Source organism: Lacerta agilis, chromosome 15 (assembly GCF_009819535.1).
Source record: "Lacerta agilis isolate rLacAgi1 chromosome 15, rLacAgi1.pri, whole genome shotgun sequence".
In the NCBI taxonomy this organism is placed as follows: Eukaryota; Metazoa; Chordata; class Lepidosauria; order Squamata; family Lacertidae; genus Lacerta; species Lacerta agilis.
This window is the reverse complement of record NC_046326.1, coordinates 1,993,146-2,014,225: the sequence shown is the minus strand read 5'-3', so window position 1 is coordinate 2,014,225 and position 21,080 is coordinate 1,993,146. Positions and strand designations below refer to the sequence as shown.

The 21,080-nt window shown below is 42.4% G+C and overlaps 1 protein-coding gene across 2 annotated transcripts in view; it reads left to right on the top strand.

Moving 5' to 3' along the window:
* The window catches only part of BIN3 (bridging integrator 3), a 125,471-nt gene that overhangs the window by 18,013 nt on the left and 86,378 nt on the right, over positions 1-21,080 (top strand). Inside the window, exon 1 of one of the 2 annotated variants that reach the window (XM_033171440.1) lies at positions 5,016-5,062. The exons of the other annotated variant lie outside the window; for it this stretch is intronic. Within the exon in view, the coding sequence (XP_033027331.1) occupies positions 5,031-5,062 (32 nt within the window). The 5' untranslated portion in view covers positions 5,016-5,030. Of the gene's footprint in view, positions 1-5,015; positions 5,063-21,080 lie in introns of those variants that run through there. 2 annotated transcript variants of the gene reach the window in all.

Here is a 21,080-nt window from a genome sequence, read left to right as displayed (position 1 = left end):
GTGAGAAACAGATTTGAAGATTTAGATTTGATGGACAGAGTGCCTGAAGAGCTATGGTTGGAGGTTGGCCCGTAGCATTATAAAGGAGGCAGAAATGAAAACCATCCCAATGAAAAGGAAATGCATGAAAGCAAAGTGGCTGTCCAACGAGACCTTACAAATAGCGGGGGAGAGAAGGCAAGCAAAATGCAAGGAAGATAGTTAAAGATACAGGAAATTGAATGTAGCCTTTCAAACAATAGCAAGGAGAGATGAGGGCCTTCTTAAACGAGCAGTGCAAAAAAGAGAGGAAAACAGTAGAATGGGAAAAACAAGAGATCTGTTCAAGAAAATTGAAAATATGAAAGTAACATTTCGTGCAAAGATGGACATGATAAAGGACAAAAGTGGTAAGAACCTAACAGAAGCAAAATACATCAAAAAGAGATGGCAAGAATACACAGAGGAATTATACCAAAAAGATACAGATGTCCCAGACACCCCAGATTGTATGGTTGTTGACCTTGAGCCTGAAATCCTGGAGAGTGAAGTCAAATGGGCCTTAGAAACCACTGCTAATAACAAGGCCAGTGGACACCCCAGCTGAACTACCGGTATTTAAAATCTTAAAAGATGGTGCTGTTAAGGTGCTACACTCAATATGCCAGCAAGTCTGGAAAACTCAGCAGTGGGCACAGGATTGCAGAAGATCACTCTACATCCCAATCCCAAAGAAGGGCAGTGCCAAAGAATGCTCCAACTACCGCACAATTGTGCTCATTTAACACGGTAGCAAGGTTATGCTCAAAATTCCACAAGGCAGGCTTAAGCAGTATGTGGACTGAGAACTCCCAGAAGTGCAAGCTCAATTTTGAAGGGGCAGAGGGACCAGAGACCAAATTGCAAACATGCGCTGGATTATGAAGAAAGCCAGAGAGTTCCAGAAAAACATTTACTTCTGCTTCATTGACTATGCAAAAGCCTTTGACTGTGTGGACCACAGCAAACTATGGGGAGTTAGTTCTTAACGTGGTCTGGCATTCCCATTTCTTTATCTGTCTCCTGAGAAATCTCTATATGAGACAAGAAGCAACAGTTAGAACTGGGTATGGAACAACTGATTGGTTCAAAATTGGGAAAGGAGTACGACAAGGCTGTATATTGTCTCCCTGCTTATTTAACTTATATGCATAATACTTCATGCAAAAGGCTGGACTGGATGAATCCCAAACCAGTATTAAGATTGCCGGAAGAAATATAAACAACCTCAGATACGCAGATGACACAACTTTGATGGCAGAAAGTGAGGAGAAATTAACCTCTTAATGAGGGTGAAAGAAGAGAGCACAAAATATCGTCTGAAGCTCAACATCAAAAAAACTAAGATGGCCACTGGTCCCATCATCTCCTGGCAAACAGAAGGGAAAGTATTGGAGTGGCAGATTTTACCTTCTTGGGCTCCATGATCACGGCAGTTGGTGACAGCAGTCACGAAATTAAAAGACGTCTGCTTCTTGGGAGAAAAGCGATAATAAACCTAGACAGCATCTCTAAAAGCAGAGACATTACCTTGCCGACAAAGGTCCGTATAGTTAAAGGTATGGTTTTCCCAGCAGTGATGTATGGAAGTGAGAGCTGGACCACAAAGAAGACTGATCGCCGAAGAATTGATGCTTTTGAATTATGGTGCTGGAGGAGACTCTTGAGAGTCCCATGGACTGCCAAAAATCAAACTTACCCATTCTGAAGGAAATCTACCCTGAGTGCTCACTGGAAGGACGGATTCTGGAGCTGAGGCTCCAATACTTTGACCACCTCATGAGAAGAGAAGACTCTCTGGAAAAAACTCTGATGTTGGGTAAGATTGAGGGCAGAAGGAGAAGGGGATGACAGAGGATGAGATGGTTGGACAGTGTTATAGAAGTGACCAACATGAATTTGATGAAATTCATAAACTAATAAACAATTCACATGACACATTGTGAATATCCCATTTTTAATAGCAGAAACATGAATGGGGTTCTGCCCCTGCAGTTGTGACCAAAACCACAAGTCATTTGAATAATTGATATTTACAAATACGTACATGTATGTATATATTATATGTGTTTGAAATTAGCCAGGCTCATTTTGCAACTGGCACAGGTCCAGTCGCAACCACATGGAGATCTCTGGATGCCAGTTAGGTAATTGACATCTCAATCTGGCTGGCTCCTCCAGCTTTCATAGCAGGCCAGGAAAAGAGCTTATTTATTTTCATTTATATCCCATCTTTTCCTCCAAGGAGTACATGTTTCATCCCCCTCCTCAGTGATCCTTTCTTTTTGCAATGTAACAAGCTTTATTAATAGTCTTACAATACATTACATATACAGTGTATAGTACATCTCGTAGAGTAAATTGAGATTTCGATCATATACACGCAAACACACCCACACACCCACACAAAAACATATATATTTTTTCTTACATAGTTATAAACCTTAAGCTTCAGCTTTGTTTATGCTACTTTTTATGTGGTTATTAACAAAGATTATTAACAAAAAATATCATAAAAACTTTGGACTTCCTGTCAATTCCCGTTGTATGCTTTTATTCTAATAGTGAATGTACCTACCATTATTAATCTATTCTTCTCTAATACAATCTTACAACAATTTGTATCATTGATCTTATTTTTCCTATATTCCTTTATCCAAGGTCATTCAAATGCTGCCATAGATGAAAAACCATTGGTATATTTTTGTACATATCTCTTGTATTTATCCCATTTTTGTGCAAATTCTTGTCTTGAACTGCCCCTTAGGCCATTGGTCAATTGCGCCATTTCCACATATTCTTGTAACTTATTCTGTCAATGCATTATAGTCGGAATTTTCCCCTTTCCAGTTCTTTGCTACTCGTGTTTGGGCCACCGCTGTAGCATATAGAAATATTTCTCTTAAGTTTTTCGGGATATCTTTTACCAACGATGCTTAACAAAAATGCTTCTGGCTTAAAAAAAAAATGTTGTTCCAAAGATTTTTTTCGGCTCATCATAGACGAGGCCCCAGAATTCTCTTATTTTCCTACACGTCCACCACATGTGGTGCATGTCTCCATTACTTTCACCCCACCTCCAACAGTTACTCGCGATATTTCTATACATTCTGGAAAGCCTTGACGGTGCAAGATACCATCTATACAGCATCTTTAGCATGTTCTCTTTAATATTGTAACACACTGTAAAATTCATAGTTGTTTTCCAAAGGTTTTTCCATTCTGTCAGCATTATCTTGTGCCCATCTGATCATAACTGTCTTGACCTCCTCCTCCTTGACTTCCCAGTCAAGGAGGAGTCAGTACATTCTTGAAATTGTCTTAGCTTTATTATTTAGTAATTCCTTTTCAAATTTTGAGGACTCGTTGTCAAATCCGTTCTTTTTATCCAGTTTATATGTCTCATAAATTTGATGGTATTCCAGCCAACCTGAGAGCTGATCTTTAATTTCCTTGTATTTTCTAAGCTTAAATTGGCCGTCCTCCTCTATCAATAGTGAATTACCGTATTTTCCGGCATATAAGACGACTGGGCGTATAAGACGACTCCCAACTTTTCCAGTTAAAATATAGAGTTTGAGATGTACTCGACTGCAGATTCTCCACCCGGCGTATAAGACGACCCCCGACTTTTGAGAAGATTTTCCTGGAATAAAAAGTAGTCTTATACGCCAGAATATACAGTATATGTTAACCAGGTTCCTTTCATGTTCTTCCTTTTGACGGCCTTTGCCTCTGTTGGCGATATCCATCGGGTTTTTTTTAGATTCCATCAAATATTTTTCCCAAACACTAAATAGAGCATTTCTTATTATATGGTCAGTGAAGCCTTTATGAACTCTAGATTTTCCATAGTTCAGATACGCATGCCAACCTTTGAATTCAAAATCTGTAAGCAGGATGTTTTAAATGACTCGGGCTGCCTCCTTCCACACATACCCTGTCGGTTCTCCACCCTCAGAGGCTCATGCGCTGGCAGCCCAAGGAGGGCACATTCTCTGTGGAAATCTCTCTCTCTTGAGGTGCATTTGGCACCTTCATTGTACAGCTTCCAACAAATGCTGAAGAAGCACCACTTGAGGTGTATGTTTTTAGGACGCACCTAATTTTTGTGATTGTAAATTATTTTAAACTATTTTTAATATTGTATTTTAATATTGTACCCTGCCCTAGGATTTTAGCATGAAGTGTAAGATAATAATAATAATAATAATAATAATAATAATAATAATAATAATAATAATAATACTCCTTTGTCCTTGTGCTTTTCACTTTAAATCAGGGGTCAGCTAACTTTTTCAGCAGGGGGCTGGTCCAGTGTTCCTCAGACCTTGTGGGGGGCCGGATTATATTTTTTTTTGGGGGGGGAATGAACAAATTCCTATGTCCCACAAATAACACAGAGATGCGTTTTAAATAAAAGGACACATTCTACTCATGTAAAAAAGACCCTGATTCCCAGACTGCCCGTGGGTTGGATTTAGAAGGCGATTGGGCCGGATCCGGCCCCTGGGCCTTAGTTTGCCTACCCATGCTTTAAATGATACCTTGCTAGTGCAGAACAGTTGAATGATTTCTAAACTTTTTGATGGAAATACAGACATTTACTGTTTATGTACATGATCATTAGGTTCCTTGTTTATCCTCTCTCAGCAGTTTTGGTTCAACAGTGCTTGGTTTACAAGTCAAATGTTTGATTTCTTTTCCCTCCTTTGCTGCCAGCTCTGCAGATTCTTCTTGTGAATTGGAGAAGCCCAGCTGCATTCTCATTGCCTCCCCCTGTTATGTGGAGTAATGAAGATTTTCAGCTAACAAGTAAACTTGACATTTGTCTTGTTGGACTAGGTGCACTGGATTCTTGCTCTCTGTTGAAGCTCTTCAGGATTAGTATAAACGTCTCTGTATCACTAAAGTCAGCATCTCTGTCACCTAGGCACAATGCCAGAGAAGTTTGTCAGTTGTACAATCAGTTTGTCCCGATTACAAGCTGTACATTTGAAGACTGGCAGTCAATGAGTAATAGTGTGTTCTATGATAGGAGAAGGTATGCAGTAAATACTGACTCAGAGATGCAAGCATTTAAAAAAAATGTTTTAAGAGGCACACAAGTTTTAAATTCCTTTGCTACATTCAAACATGGCCTTAGACTTGTGTCATTGATTAAGGAAAATCAGTAAGGTTTGGTATTTTTCATTGTTCTTGGGTAGGTGCTACCAGTTTGTAGGTTGTCGGAACTCATTTAAAAAGCAGAGGGGGCACTTCTGGGGGGGAAATAACAACAGGAACCACTGTCTGCCCCCTACCCCCAAGTGCATCACTATATTGGACCAGTAGTTATGACATACATTTCTGTAAATACTACTTTAAACTTTCAACACTTATAATTGATGCATGCATTTAATGTTGACTCAGGCTTCTATAAAACTGTGCTCACTTGTTTTGCCATTTTGTTTTCAGGCTTATTATCTATAACAGGTATGGGTCACAACTTCAGTATTTCATTTTAAATGAAAGCTGGGGCCTGATTCAGTCATACACACACAGTATAGAGCCTGCTTTGCCTTGGAGGAATATAAATATTAAACAGTGCAACAACATCTGGAGGGCACTGTGTTGACTATTCTTGCACTAGCACACCATCCAGGATGGCCCTCCCATAAGGGAGAATGACATTGCCACCTCAGGTGGTGGATGCTGGCGGGTAGGGAATGGTACCAAGGTGTTGGAAGACAGATCTGTTTGTTCCACACAACCTGTCTTGTGGCACCTAAACTAGGCAGCTTCTCTCATAAGCACTCTATTAATGTCATCAGGCTATAAAAATGGAAACTGATCCCACAAAACAAGACTTGATGGAATATTGGAAACCTCACTTGGAACTGCATCAATCATGGCATCTAGGATGGAATCTACACACATATGCTTTTTAAAAAAAATAATACACTGAATTTTCCATAAGGCTCACCATTGCCATCTAGTGTCACATTGCAAATTGTGCTTAAAACACACTGAAAACGTTTTATTTGCAGCTGTATAGCTGAGTCATAGCTCGCTATGGAAATGGATGACTTTGTCTTCACAGTGCCCAGCAAGCAACTCACAAAGCTTCTCTGAGGTTTTGTGGGCTCCATACGCCAATATAGATGTCAACAGCCTACGGACCTCCCTGAAGAGCTTTGCTGGCTGTTCTCTCAACGATGAGATGGAAGTAGCGAAGCAGGTCTTTGCCATGCAGTAGGCACAATTGTGCTCTAGCTGTCTTCTGGTCTGTTTCATCACATGTACCGTATATCGCGGCGTATAAGACGACTTTTTAATCCCGAAAAATCTTCACTAAAGTCGGGGGTCGTCTTGTACGCCGGCAACATCATGCGACGTGACCCGGAGTTCCGCCCCGCCACTGGCTGCGTGCGCGCGCCGACTCAGCGTGCCGTGCGTGCGCCGTCTAAGCCACCATGGAACCTCTCCCCGGCGCTACAGCCGCAACCGCTGCCTCAGCCGCCATGGAGCCGGCTCCTGTGCGGCGATGGGCAGGTTCTCCCCGCTGCTCCCGCCACCGCTGCCGCCGCCTCAACAGCCACGGAGGCCGTCCTGCGCTTGGGTGAGTATACCCCAAACTCTGTTTTTTAACATGAAAAGTTGGGGGGTCGTCTTATACGCCCAGTCGCCTTATACGCCGCGATATACGGTAGTTCCCCAGTATACCAGGAGCTGAATGCTCTCTGCAGTGTTGGAGAGGGCATTCAGGAGCGATCATATCTGTGGCCCTCTGCAGCAAGACCACCAGTTTTATCCACCAGAGAATTCCCTAGACACAGCATTCAGAAATCCATTGGATTCCAAAAGTCTCTGTGGCGAGACCATCCTCATTGGTCCCCCACCCCTACAATGGGAAGTTGGTGCCATTAGCCAAACTTCACCATAAACTAACAAACTTGGGCAGACACTTGTAAGGTTTTGCTTCTGCTGTACAATAATAGGGATGTTCTTCAGGGTGAATCTGTTTGGGAACAAGACATTATTTGTGTGTTCTTTAGTTCAAAACAAAAAGATGTGTATTATTTTTTTTACAAAATAGAACTGAGTGTTATCCTTGGAAAATAAACTCCCTCAAGGGCTTCTACTTATTTTAAGCCCCCACCCTTGTGTTTAAGTCAGAACTTGCTAAAAGCCCAGTGCTAAAATGTAGAAATTGATATTGTAAAAAATTCCACAGCACAATACATTGATGTCATAATTCTGAGCTTTTTTAAAAAGAGAAAAACATCCTATAATAAAAATGCTTTAAAACTGGCTGTGTTCTGCTTATGCATCCGTGCAGGAGTGAGGAAATGCATCCGTGCAGGAGTGAGGAAAAATATTCTAAAAGCAATAGGAGGAGTTAATTTTGTATTCTAATTAGAGATTGGAATTGGGAAAATCATTGGGAAGGTACTCTTTGTGTATAAATGAATTTAGTATGTCCTCCAAAACATCATATGCTTCCTTTAGCAGGTACAATGCAGCACAAAGCTTATGTGTATCAAGAGCATTTAGGATTATTGGGCTGCAAACTAAAATTGGCTTCCCTGACTCTTTAAATTGGCTCAGGCTGAGACAGTAATGACCTTTGAACACCAAACATATTTACTTACATTTTTATCAAGCTTTTAATTTTCTTGTTTGCTTTGTACTTCTCAGTTTGGTTTGTGATACACAGTTGCATTTTGTTTTAAATCTCATTTTTAGGACCTTTTATTGAATGTTGCAACATTTTTATATTAAGCAGTAGAAAAACCTCATAAATCCATCTCTCACTGTGGCCTCTTTTGGAGCTTGTGGTGAAGCCACTGTAAACTGCTTCTGGGAAGAAGTCAGGTGGGGCATTTCTGGTTTTGCGTGCTGCTTTCACTTCCTGCCAAAAGCTCTCCTGAACCTAGCTTATTGAGAGTCTCTTTTCAAAGCCCTGTGAAAGATGCGTCTGAGAACATGGCAGAAGCAGAGTAAGCTCAAGGCGAAAGCCAGGGCTGCAGGTTTGAGTCCCATGCTGGTTGTTCTGGATTAGAAGAGGTCCATAGCTCAGTGGTAAGGAACATACATTGTAGGAATAAAGTTCCAAATAGACAAGACTTGGTTAGGCGCACCAAGATTATGACTATATAAGGCAACCTCATAGGATCAGGTAGAGAACTAGCGGTGACCTTAAGTCTCTTGGGCCTTTGCGTACATGGTAGCAACATTCTTAAACACTGCGTTGCAGGGAAGGGTTGGGGGTGCTGTAGAATTTCTGAAAATTTACTTCATTGAGAAAAAAGGGGGCATTGTCAAGATGGTTCCTTTTTCAGAAATCTGTAACTCCTGCCTTTCTCTCCAGCAGCAAATTGTGGCAACATCAGTTCTTCTGCATATGGTGGCCTCATTTTTAAATGTGAATGCCAGAGGAATCAAACTCTAGAGGTTTGTCTGTGTGTAAAAGCAAACAATCACCCTCAGTTCAGTTTGTCAATAGCTGGCAGAGACCACATTGACTGTAATAGTTGCTAATTCATGCCGAGAAGGCCAGGGTGAGTTCGTGCTGCCGCTTCTTGAATGAATTGGTTTATTCACGGAGCGCCGGAATGCCGTACGTCTTCAGAGGGAGAAAAGGGTCTCGATGACGTGCAGACTAGGCTGTGGGAGGTCAGACTCATTCATTAAGACTGCAGCCAACTCTGAAGTGAACAAGGCACTTAAAATATGCATGTCTGGGGAGGACAGGTCTGTTGTTGAGGGGCTCCCACCCTAATTCCCAAATGTCAGTGTAAAATATGCCTTGCTTTTGTATCACTTTGTTTTCTGGGAGCCCTGCATAAAAAGCGAATGAACTTTATTTCTAACATTCAGTTTGGGTGTTTTCTTTGTGCAGAGGATCTGCCACACGGCTTAATTCAGTTTGCGCGTGCCGCCTTTTCTCCAGCAATGGCCCCTCCTCAGCCAGTGCTGACCTGCCATTTAATACTTTTAAGTCTTAGGGTCTACCAAACAAATTGAGATAAAGAGAACATAAGAAGTGTCTTGCTGGATCAGATCAAAGACCCATCTAGTCCATCCCTCTGCTCTCCCCGAGGCCAGCCGGAAGCCGGCAGGCAGGACTTGAGCACAACAGCACTCTCCTCACTTGTGATTGCCAGCCACTGGCCTACGGAGGCTTACTCCCTCCAGCAGTGGAGGCAGAAAATAACCATCTTGATGGGTAGCCATTGATAGCCTTATCCTCCACGAATTGGTCAAATGCCTGCTTGAAGCTGAACATCTTGGTGGCCTTGGTTGCCTCTTGGGAGCAAGTTCCATAGTTCAACAATGCACTGGGTGAAGGGAGGAGGGGGTTGCTTCATTTCATTTTGGTACTTGTTTTTATTATGTATTGAGTTTTTATATTATATTTTTATGCTGTGAAGTGCCCTGAGATTTACCAATGAAGCGTGGTATACAAATTTTATAAATAATAATAAAGTACTTCCTTTTGTCTGTCCAGAAGCTTCCAATATTCATCTTCACTGAATGGCCTTGAATTCTAGTATTACGAGACAGGATAAGAACTTCTCCATGTTTGCTTTCTCCACCCAAGGCATAATCTTATACATCTCTATGCTTTTACTTGCCTTTTTTCTAAACTAAAAAGTCCCCAGTGTGGTAACCTTTCCTCCTAGGGAATTTGCTCCAGCCCCTTGATCATTTTAGTTGATGTTTTTTCTATCTTTTCCAGTTCTGCAATATCCTTTTTGAGATGAGGTAACCAGAACTGTGCACAGTATTCCAAATGTGGTCACACCATAGATTTGTATAATGTCAGGGTTGGTTTTCCCGCAGTTCCTTTTCTAATGATCCCAAACATGGAATTCACTCTTTTCACAGCTGCTGCACATGGGCTAACATCTTCATTGAGCTATTAACTATGACTGCATTACTTCGCACTTGCTTACATTGAACGGCATTTTCCATTTTACTGCCCATTCAAGCAGTGTGGAGAGATTCTTTTGGAGCTCTTCACAATCCCGTTTTCTTTAAGGTGGCCTCACTGCTCATCCCTTACTCTATAGATTATTTATGAATAAGTTAAGAAATTCAGGTACCAATACTGACCCTTGGGAGGCTCTACATTCTACATCCCTCTGTTGGGAGACTTGTCTGTTTGTTCCTCCTCTCTGCTTCCTGTTCCTTAACCAGCTTCTGAGGTACTTCTCTTATGACTGCCAAGCTTAATCAAAAGTTTTTGCTTGAGGTACTTTGTCAAATACTTTTTGAAAGTCTTAAGTACACAGGATTAACTAGGTCACCTCTGTTTATATGCTTGCTGTCACTCTAAAAAAACCCAAACTCTTAAAAGTTAAGGAACACAGGACCTACCTTTAGAGCAGCCATGCTGGTTCTGCTTCAGCAAGACTTTTTCTTCTACAGTATATGCTTGGTAGTACTATCTTTAACAATGATTTCCACTAGTTTTTCCAGAAAAGAAAACATTAAGCTAACTGGTCTGTAATTTTCTGGATCCTTGTTTAAAAATTGGCATTACTTAGCTCACTCTCCAGTCCTCAAGTATGGAGACTGATCTTAGGGACGTGTTGCATATTTTTGTTATAAGATCAGAAATTTCCCATTTGAGCTTTTTTAAGAACACTTGGGTGGAAGCTGTCCAGACTCAATAATTTGTCAGTTTCTGATTTGACAATAAGACCTAGAACTTCATCTCTTGTCACTACTGTTTGTCTCAGTTCCTTAGACTTCCATTCTGAGAAAGCTAATTTAGGCACAGGATCTACCCTACAACTTATGCTGTGAAGACAGATGAAAAAGAGAAAAAACCAACCAGCTTCTTTGCAATCTCCTTTTCTTCTTTTAGCACACCTTTGACTCCCTTGCCATCCGAAGGTCTAGCGACTCTAGCCCAATCCTCAGCTGGTGTTCTGCTTCTAACATACCTGAGAATTTTGTTGTTGTTCGTCTTTGTGGTTTTTTCTCACTGCTTGTGAGAAGCAGTGTGCTTCTCAAATTATTTTTTGCATCCCTTGTTGTCTACTTGCACTGTTTTTTTGGCAAATAATTGTGTTCCTTTTCATTTTCAGTTGGATAAGATTTCCATTTTCTTAAGGGAGCCTTCTTGCCTCTATAATAGCTTCCTTCACTCTGCTCATTAACCATGCTGGCATCCTCTCAGTCCTGGCAGTGCCTTTTCTAATATATGGTATGTATTGTTTCCCGACTTCTATTATTATGGTTTTGAACAGTTCACAGGAATTCTGGAAAGATTTTACCTTCCTGACTCTGCTTTTCAACTTCCCTTTTACCAATCCCTTCATTTTTGCAAAGTGTCTTCTCTTGGGGAATGGACTGTAGCTCAGTGGTAGATCATTTGCTTTGCATGCAAAAGACCCCGAGTTCAATCCCTGGCATTTCCAGATAGGACTGGGAAAGGTTTCATGCCTGAAACCCTGCAGAGCCACTCCTAGTCAGTGTTGACAGTACTGAGCCAGATGGACCCATAATCTGACTTGATGTAAGGCAACTTCCTCCAAAGTCAAGTGTGACTCTGTCAGTGTCTCGCTGTGTTCCTAAATCTGTCCCAGCCTTGCTCTTTCTATCTGCTGCTCAGTGTATTCATTTGTAGAATGAAGACTGATAATTGCCTCACATGGATGTTTTGAACATTTAATTAATGACTACGATAGCACTTGATTGCAATTAGAAGATGGGTGTAACTGATGTGAGGTTCTGATCTTTCCTCCGCCCAGATCACCTTTCCTCCCAAAAAGTGTTGCTCACTTACATCACATTGACACTCAAAGAAGGTCTGTGTATGTTTCCATTTTGCAGAAGGCATCTTCATTGCAGGACTCAACTTTGAGACAAACAAAATTTGTCCAGTTCTCCACTCTTGATTTCATAGCTATTTCTTTCTTGTGATCTGAAGGCAAACTTGTGTTTAGGGTTGCAGTAAACTTCTGTAGGATATGGAAGCTTTGGAACTTTTCTCTAGTCTTCTTTATACATGTTGTTGTTGTTCAGTTGTTCAGTCGTGTCCGACTCTTCGTGACTCCATGGACCAGAGCACGCCAGGCACGCCTATCTTTCACTGCCTCCCGCAGTTATACATACTGTACTTTATACATACTGTACTTTTTAAAAAAAGCAGTCAGAGCCAGATCTCTTTCTGAAGATACAGGAACAAGCAAACAGAAAAATGGAAGTTACCCCTATTTCTGAGAATATTCATGTTTTCTGGACTTGCTTCTGCTTGTAGCTCTCAGTGGAAAGTGTAACATGAAAATAGTCCCGCAACAGGGGCATCATTAGGGAGTGGCCCAGAGGGCCCCAGCAATGGGTCTTTTATAACAGGCCCTGGTCTCCTGCTCCTCCCCCTCCCTTTTTACAGGTCAGTTTCATTTGTTGAGACATTAGGAAGAAAAGGGGGAGAGAGGTGGAGGTGGGAGAGCTGAGTGGGGGTGGGGTCGGGTGGCAATGTTTCTATTTTACTTAATATATGTGGGGTTTTGTGTCAGCGTAGCTTGTGCAGTTTCTCTGCTATTCACTTGTGTTCCTTTGGTGGTGAGAGAGGTTGGGGTTGGCCCTAGGGTGTGGCTGTTCATTTGTGATTGGCTGTGGTGGTCTTTGTTTTCATGTGTGAGTTGGGTGGGTGGGTGTTTTGGATCAGGTTAGCCATATTGATTCGTATGCTGTTGGTGGATTTTTGTCATTGTCTTGTTGGGCTGTGTATGTGATAAAGGGTAACCATACCGGGGTGAAGGCGTCTTCTTATATTTGTCCCCGTGTCAGTTTCAGAGCCAGTGTGGTGTAGTAGTTAAGAGCGGTAGACTCGTAATCTGGGGAACCGGGTTCCTGTCTCCGCTCCTCCACATGCAGCTGCTGGGTGACCTTGGGCTAGTCACACATCTTTGAAGTCTCTCAGCCCCACTCACCTCACAGAGTGTTTGTTGTGGGGGAGGAAGGGAAAGGAGAATGTTAGCCACTTTGAGACTCCTTCGGGTAGTGATAAAGCGGGATACCAAATCCAAACTCCTCCTCTTCTTCTTCTTCTTCTTCTTCTTCTTCTTGGTTAATTTTTCTAGTAGGGCTGTTTCCCATACTATTTGGTACCATTTGTCCATGCTTACTCCTGACAGGTCTCTCCAGTGTCTGGTTATGATGTTTCTGGCTGCTGAAAGTAGGTGGGTTATGAGTTCTTTGTGGTGTAAATGGGCATTATTGTCTTGGAAGATGTTTAGCGGGCCAATTCTGGAGTGATTTCTAATACTTGCTCAGTTATTTTACATATTTCTCATATGGCTGTTGTCCAGAATAGTTGGATTTTGGGGCACTCCCAGCACATGTGGAGGTATGTGCCTGTGGAGGTGCACCCTCTCAAGCATTTTGGTGAGGTTCCTGGGCATATTAGCGCTAGTTTTCTTGGTGTTAGGTACCACCTGTAGGTGAGTTTCAGAGTGAGCTTAGACCACATTCTGGTCCATTGAGTGGGGCTCCCCCTCCCCTTTAAAAACTTTTCATATGTTGCTTATAAGGCAGTTTCCCCTATGAATATCATTTGCTGGGAATGGTAAGAGGGCTATGACACTCAGGTCCTGTTGGTGGTCTCCCCCCAGGCACCTGTTTAGCCACTGTGCAAACTGACTGTGGAATTGGATGGGCCGGAATTTACCAGACATATCCGGAATACTGCAGTCGGGAGCAGTGTCTGGGCAGAAAAGCTGGATGTGTGGCAGCCCATGTTGGCTGTGTTGTTTTTGGTGATTGTCCTTAAATAGCCCCCAAACTGTTTTTCTTTTTTTTGGGGGGGGGGGGTGAATTTGCCACACACAAAAAGCACAACAACTTTTCTTTCCAGATTTTCACTGTTTGAAATATGGCAACTCTACCTTAGGCCTGATCCAACAGGGCTCTTATGTTCTTAGGCACACTAGTCAAGAAGCAATAATTAGCTGTGGCTCCCTCTTAAGTGTCATTTGGAGGAAAACACTTGCAGTGGGTGAAATGGCTCTAAGGTAGCCCTTTAATTTCAACCCGTGTGAAAGCCACGTTGTACTTTGTTGTCAGGATTTCATACTGATGTGTGCCTGTCTGGAAAACAAACATCCCAAAACAAATGTTACTTGATTTGGTGATGTGTCTAAAAGGTATTATCAATGCAAAATTGCTGCCTTGAGTTGACATTTGTGGTGTCAACCTGCATCTTAAGAGCAAACACTTGCACAGCAGTTTCTGCAGGTTCGTAGGCTAAGAACAGAAGTCTTGTATTAGGATGTGAACAGAAGATCCAGGTTTTCAGTAACTCAGTATTACGGAGAATTAATATTATTTGAAATCCTTCAGTTTCCTATTTGTTAGACAGTTTAACCCTGTGCAGTGGAGATCAATAATCAGAGGCCAAGGGACAAGTCTGCCCCCCTGAGAAGAATTGGCTGACTCTCTAGTTGCAACTGGAGGCAAAAGAGACATTTGGAGGAAATGATGATGGTGGGGCAACCTAGAGCAGGTGTTGCTGGCAATAAGGATGGGCTTTTGGCTTTCTGTAAAATTAGTAACTTGACCTACCAGATGTTGACCTCTAGCCTGTGACTTGTCATGCTTTCTTGAAGGATTGAAAGCTTTGTTTGAATGTTGGTGATTGTTGCTTTGTGCGTACAGAATAAACGATCTCTTAATTTTATTACTTTTTTATTGAATAGATTTATTACTGTCTGGATTATTTATTTATTAATTGCCTACCCTTCACTCTAAAGTCCCATGATAGGTTACAACATTGAACACAACCTTAAAAACAGTTTGAAACAACTTACAATCATAAAAATAAGGTGGCTCCTAAAAATACACACCTCAAGTAACATGTCCAGCATCCTCCAAATGCTGTGTAATGAAGGTGGCAGAAGCCCCAGATGGGCTTAGAGGCCACCACAGATAATGCCCTCTCCTGGGGCAACACCCACCCCTGCCCTGGGTCTCTGAGGGTGGAGGAACTACCAAGAGGGCCCCCTCTGCTGATCTCAACACCTGGGAGGATCTATGGAAGTAGGTTAGTATTTCAGGTATTTGGGGCCTGAGTTATTTAGGGCTTTAAACACCAATGGGCCTAGAAATGAACTGGCAACCCATGCAGCTGTTTTAAAGAAGAGGTTATATGAGGTCTAAATGGAACCCCAGCCAGTAATCTAGCTGCTGCAGTTTGGAGCAACTGAGGTTTCTGAATCATCTTCAAGGATGCATTGTAGTAATCCATTCTGGAAGTTACCAGAGCATGGAGTACAGTACTGCAGCAGCCAAGTCATCTGTGTCCACACATTTCAAATGCTGATCTCTGGCAGGTGGGTGAAAGGGTCTTGTCTTCTACATGGTTTATCTCCCTAGTCCCTTGCTGTTCAACCTTTTGTAGTCTTTCACCACAAGCACTTCTCAGTGGATGATAGTTTTGTTGATTTCAAGAGAACTTATTTCCAAGTAAGTGGACTCAGAATAGCATTCTGAATGTGACCTCTTTTGAGTAACTTGGGATATCAATTGCAGGTTAAACATGAAGCACTACAATGCTTTGGGAAGCCATAGGAAATATTATAATTTCTACTGCATGTGTTTCTCTCCCCACCCAAAGCATAAGTGACTTCTGTCATTGCGATTACAGTCACTTGCTCTACAAGTGTGTAATCACAGCGCAAAGCAATTTCAGTTTCCCTAGTTATCAAAGAAGTGCATAAAGCCAAGTTCAATTGGGTTTTGAAAGCAAATGTTCAACCTGGATTAACTGGCAGTTTTCTAGTTCTAGTGGGCAAAATAGAAGGCTTTTTTTTTCTTCAAAGAGGCAGCAGGAATTAGCAAAAAGAAAAAGAAAAAAAGGAGACTAGAGGAGATTTTAAGCGTTGCGATCATGATTTTTGTGCTGCCACACTGGCTGCTGTGTTTACTCAAGAGAATAAAAGCCTGAAGTGCACACTGGGAATGTAGCAGAATTACAAGGGCCGTGTTCACTCACTTCATTAATCAGTAATTGGCTTTCATGTTATGTAGGTTTTTATATGAGAGACCAGCTGGCAAATTCTTATATTAACTGGCTTGAGTGCTTGCCATTCATTTCAAGATTAGGAGCAATTTTTATTTAAAAAGTGAGCTCATTTAACAATGGCTTCTAGAAGCCCTGAACTTGTTTTGATCTAAGTTGGTTTCTTTTCTTCTTTTATACAAATAGGTTTTTGAAAGAAATCTGTATATAGAGTTTGCTTCGAATCTGCTTTAAGCTTGCTGCATTTGCACATAATGCTAAGCCATGGTTTGTCAGCGTCACAGATCAGCAGAGGAACCGTGGCTTGATCTGTATAGGCCTAATGTTGGTTTTGTTTTCTAACTGTTATTTTCTTGTGCCTCTGTAAGCATCTGTGGTGGGTGTTGCAACAAACTGGGATTAAGTCCATATTGTGGGTTTGGCTGTAACAAGAAGGCATGGTTAAGACAAGGCAAGTTCATAAGTAAACTTCAAACCATGGTTTATATTCTAGTATGTTGACCACAGATGCACCATAGTTGGCTGGCTGGGGTAGGTTCAGATGTACAAACAAACCATAGTTAAGCTAAAAGAAATAATAGCTTTGTATTACAGGTGAACCAGGCAACTGAGTTAGTCTATTTTGTTTTGTCTAGCCTACTGTTCTTCTGGAGCTCAGGTGGTGCTTCCCTACTTCTGCTCCCCAAGCTCTTGTCGATTGTGTCTGCTAGAGATTGAACCTTCTGCATGAAAAGTATTTGCAGTGGCTGCTCCTATATAGAGGTTCTGCCCAGGAAAGCAAACTAAGTTTGTTGAACCCCTTCAAAACAAATATCTTGGCTCAGGAGGATATTGAACAGCTGGAACTCCATTTTGCTTTGATTTATTGTTCAGATCTGCTTTGTTTACTGCTGTGATTTTGACATGTGCAGTTGAAATTGAGAGACCCTAAGCAAGTCTCAACTTAGTGAAGTATATAGCCTATCTGAGGAAACCTACATGGGATTGGACTACATTCCTTGTTGGACTAGGCCAGGGCAGGGGAACCAGTAGCCTTCTAGATGATGTTGGACTCCAACTCCCTTCACTCCCAAGCAGCATAGCCTTGTGATCAGGGATGATTGAGGGCCACAGATTCTCCATCCTGGCACGAGATACTAGGCAGTTGCATATAGAAATGCAATTGTGTTCAGCACATTTTAATTTCTAGCCACTTGGAAGCAGGTCATGGAAGTGAGATGTCATGCCAGTTCCATCATACACAGTCTTACAGGATGGTGCCAAAAATGATGAGACCCTTGGTGTGGTGCTCTCTGTTGACCCACCAGCGCCTCCATAGTGGCCCCCAAAGCTTACCAGGATGTGGATGGGAACAGACAGCAATGCTGAAAGCAGCACAAGTCCAGTAACCTGGTGCTTAACTCAGGGGTGTAAAAAAAAAAGAGGTAGCGAGTAAGGCATCTGTGGCTGTTGCTGCCAACTTCCTTCTCTCCCAGGGCCTCTGGACCCAGCTTCTGATGCATGTGTTGGGGTGAGTTCCAGAGGCATGTAGGTAAAGGAGATTGCTGCCTGCATGGCCCAACATTTTTCCGTACAGTGCTGAGCCATGCTGGGTGCTGACGTCAGGCTTGGTTGGGGCTGTATAGCTCCCTCACCTGTGAAGTTGAGTAAAAGACATATGACTCTCAACCTTTCTTCAGCCAAATCTCAGTTTCCCTGATGTGGTCATCATTATGCTTTCTTATTTCCAAACAGGCAACTACAAACAATGTTATTACACTGTTGAGCACCAAGCATGTTTCACAAGCCTTCTTTAACATGGTTATTTTTGTAGTGTAGTCACTAAAACAGCCTTGCAGGATTTTGCTCGCCCACACACCCAGAGTGAGTAATTTTCTTTTGATGGGTGGCGCATAAAATATCATTAGGTTTTTTTCTCTTAATTATCGTCTTGCAATGGTTAGAAGACTCTGACTTGGCAGGAGAAATGGTCTCTGTCTCAAAGAACTTCACACAAAGTGTGTTCAATAAATTACTTGAAAGCAGGATTAAAACCCAGTCCTTCCACCCATAAATATAAAAGGTGTTTTTCACAACACATTTTCCTATCACTTCTGCATTCAGCACTGGCTTATTACAATAATACCTTGAAAGTTCTCCATGGTTTTGACCCCTTAGCTTGTAGCTCTCCTGCCTTCTTACATGTGTTTCAGGTTGACCATCACTCCCACATATTTACCACTCTGAGCTGCCCACTGTTTTCCTTTTCTCATAAGACTCCAGCAATACATGATGTCCTGCAAAGAATCCTAGGAACTGCTATCATTTCTAACACTGTTAACATACCACAGTTCCCAGGATTCTTTGGGGGAAGTCATGAGCTTTAAATAGTTGACACATATGTAATTGTGGAAAAACTAAGATCATGGCCACTGGTCCCATCACCCCCTGGCAAATAGAAGGGGAAGAAATGGAGGCAGTGAGAGATTTCACTTTCTTGGGTTCCATGATCACTGCAGATGGTGACAGCAGTCACGAAATTAGAAGACGCCTGCTTCTTGGGAGAAAAGCAATGACAAACCTAGACAGCATCTTAAAAAGCAGAGACATCATCTTGCCGACAAAGGTCCGTATAGTTAAAGCTATGGTTTTCCCAGTAGTAATGTACGGAAGTGAGAGCTGGACCATAAAGAAGGCTGATCGCCGAAGAATTGATGCTTTTGAATTATGGTGCTGGAGGAGACTCTTGAGAGTCCCATGGACTGCAAGAAGATCAAACCTTTCCATTCTCAAAGAAATCAGCCCTGAATGCTCACTAGAAGGACAGATCCTGAAGTTGAGGCTCCAGTACTTTGGCCACCTCATGAGAAGAGAAGACTCCCTAGAAAAGACCCTGATGTTGGGAAAGATGGAGGGCACAAGGAGAAGGGGACGACAGAGGATGAGATGGTTGGACAGTGTTCTCGAAGCTACTAACATGAGTTTGGCCAAACTGCGAGAGGCAGTGAAGGATAGGCGTGCCTGGCGTGCTCTGGTCCATGGGGTCACGAAGAGTCGGACACGACTGAACGACTGAACAACAACAACAACAACATGTAATTGTGGAAGCCCCAGCTCAAAACCAACTTTCACAGTTCAACTTGTAGTTTAACCTCTTTAGCCTCTCTCTGTCGCCAACTGAAACAGTGCCTAAATATATGGATGTCCCCTCCCCACTCTCTCACTATATATAAGGGTCTGGCGACTTCTGTTTCAGTGTATCTGAAGAAGTGTGAATGTACAGGAAAGCTCATACCAAGAACAAACTTAGTTGGTCTCTAAGGTGCTACTGGAAGGAATTTTTTAATTTTTAATTTTGTTTTAAATATATGGAGTAGTATTTACTCAAATTCATTTCTAGTTCTCCTTTCTTCTGCTTCTCTCCCCTGTTGTCTCTCTTTCCCTCTCTCCACTACACTATGTCCTACCGGGTCCTGTCTTTCTGCATATGAAGAGCCATGGTGGTACTATGTGCATCATAATTTACTTTGGAATTGTGCCAATATAAAGTTGCCTGTCCCTCTTTCTTCCCACCAGTTTCATAAAGGTTGACTAAGCTCTAGGGTTTATTCCCCCCTTGCTCCCCTGTATCCTGTATCCAAGGAACAGATTCATTCTCCAAATGTGGGTCCTTATGCAGCCCAAATAGCCCCATTCTTGCTTAAGAGGAAAGAATCAGGCTCAGAGCACCAAGGCTTGCTGAGGAGAACTGGTACATTCATTGGGCATGGAATACGGAATGACTGCTGTGAGTGAACAGAATATTTGGGGTTGGGGGTGGAATGGTGTATCCTTGAAGAGGGTATTGATTGCTGGCTGTAACACTGAGCAGGGACACTCCACACTGCCATATTCTGTTGCAGGTCCCACAATGTCCCTTGCCAGTCTGCGATGTGGCCTGATTTTAATGTTTTGGCTGAATCTCTCCCCCACCCCCTGCCCCAAGTTGCATAAGTATGAAGTTAAGTGGAGAATTTGGAATGGCAACTCTGTCAGCATAAGCTGTTTGTGATCCATTTGAATAATTTTTCCTCTTGTGTTCTGTTTGGAATGGTTGCTATGAGTTCCTATATAAGGAAGGGGAGTTTGGTGGGGTGGTTCATGCAGTTTCCATGGACACCGTGTAACACCGCAGCAATAAACCCAGAGTGAAAGGGTGTATGTTTTCCAATTGTGTCTTGTGTTTCCACTTGGTGCACCTGTACAGGCAGGAGTTAGAACTTTTCCTTCCTTCTTGGACTCCTTGTGAAATGATGGGGTTTTCCAAAGGTGAACAAACAGCCTCACATGTTTACAAGACTCGCCTGCAATCTCAGAAGGTTGCAGGCTGTTTTGGAAAGGGGAGGGTCACACACAGCTCCCCAGATGGTTTTCTGAGCCATATTGGGACTATGTAGTGCTATCTTACTCAGTAGAATAAGCGCCTTGGCTCTAAATATCACTTCAGCTGTGGAATCACCAGGGTGGCTTTGAGCAAATTTTTCATTCTCAGCCTTTGGTTCTCATCTGGAAATAATTCTGATACAACTACATAGCTGTATGAATAAGAAACGCTTTTAAGTGCAATAGAATGACTTGCATATATAAAAGCTGTGTTCCTTGGTTCCTAGCTAGCAGGACCAGTGGTTAGGGATGCTGGGAATTATAGTCTCAAAACACCTGGAGGGCCGAGGTTGAGGAAGCCTGTGCTAGAGCATGCTTAAGAGATGAGCAAGGCTTTGCAAAAGAAAGGAATGGCCAAGCTGAAGCCTAGCCCCAGTGTCTGCATCTTTTTTGCATTAGCCGTTGCACCTGGAATGCAGATGGAGAAGAGGACACGTTCACCAAAGATCCACCAAGCAGCATTCAACTTCACACAGTGATGAACCATGATACCTCTTGGTCGGAAGCCCACTGACAGGGCATGAGGGCTGTCACCTAGTACTCAGTTGCATACTGCCTCTGAACATGGAGATCCCATTTAGTCATCATGATTAATAGGTGGCGGTAGGCATACTAAGGTAGAATGGGTCAGACACCATTTTGA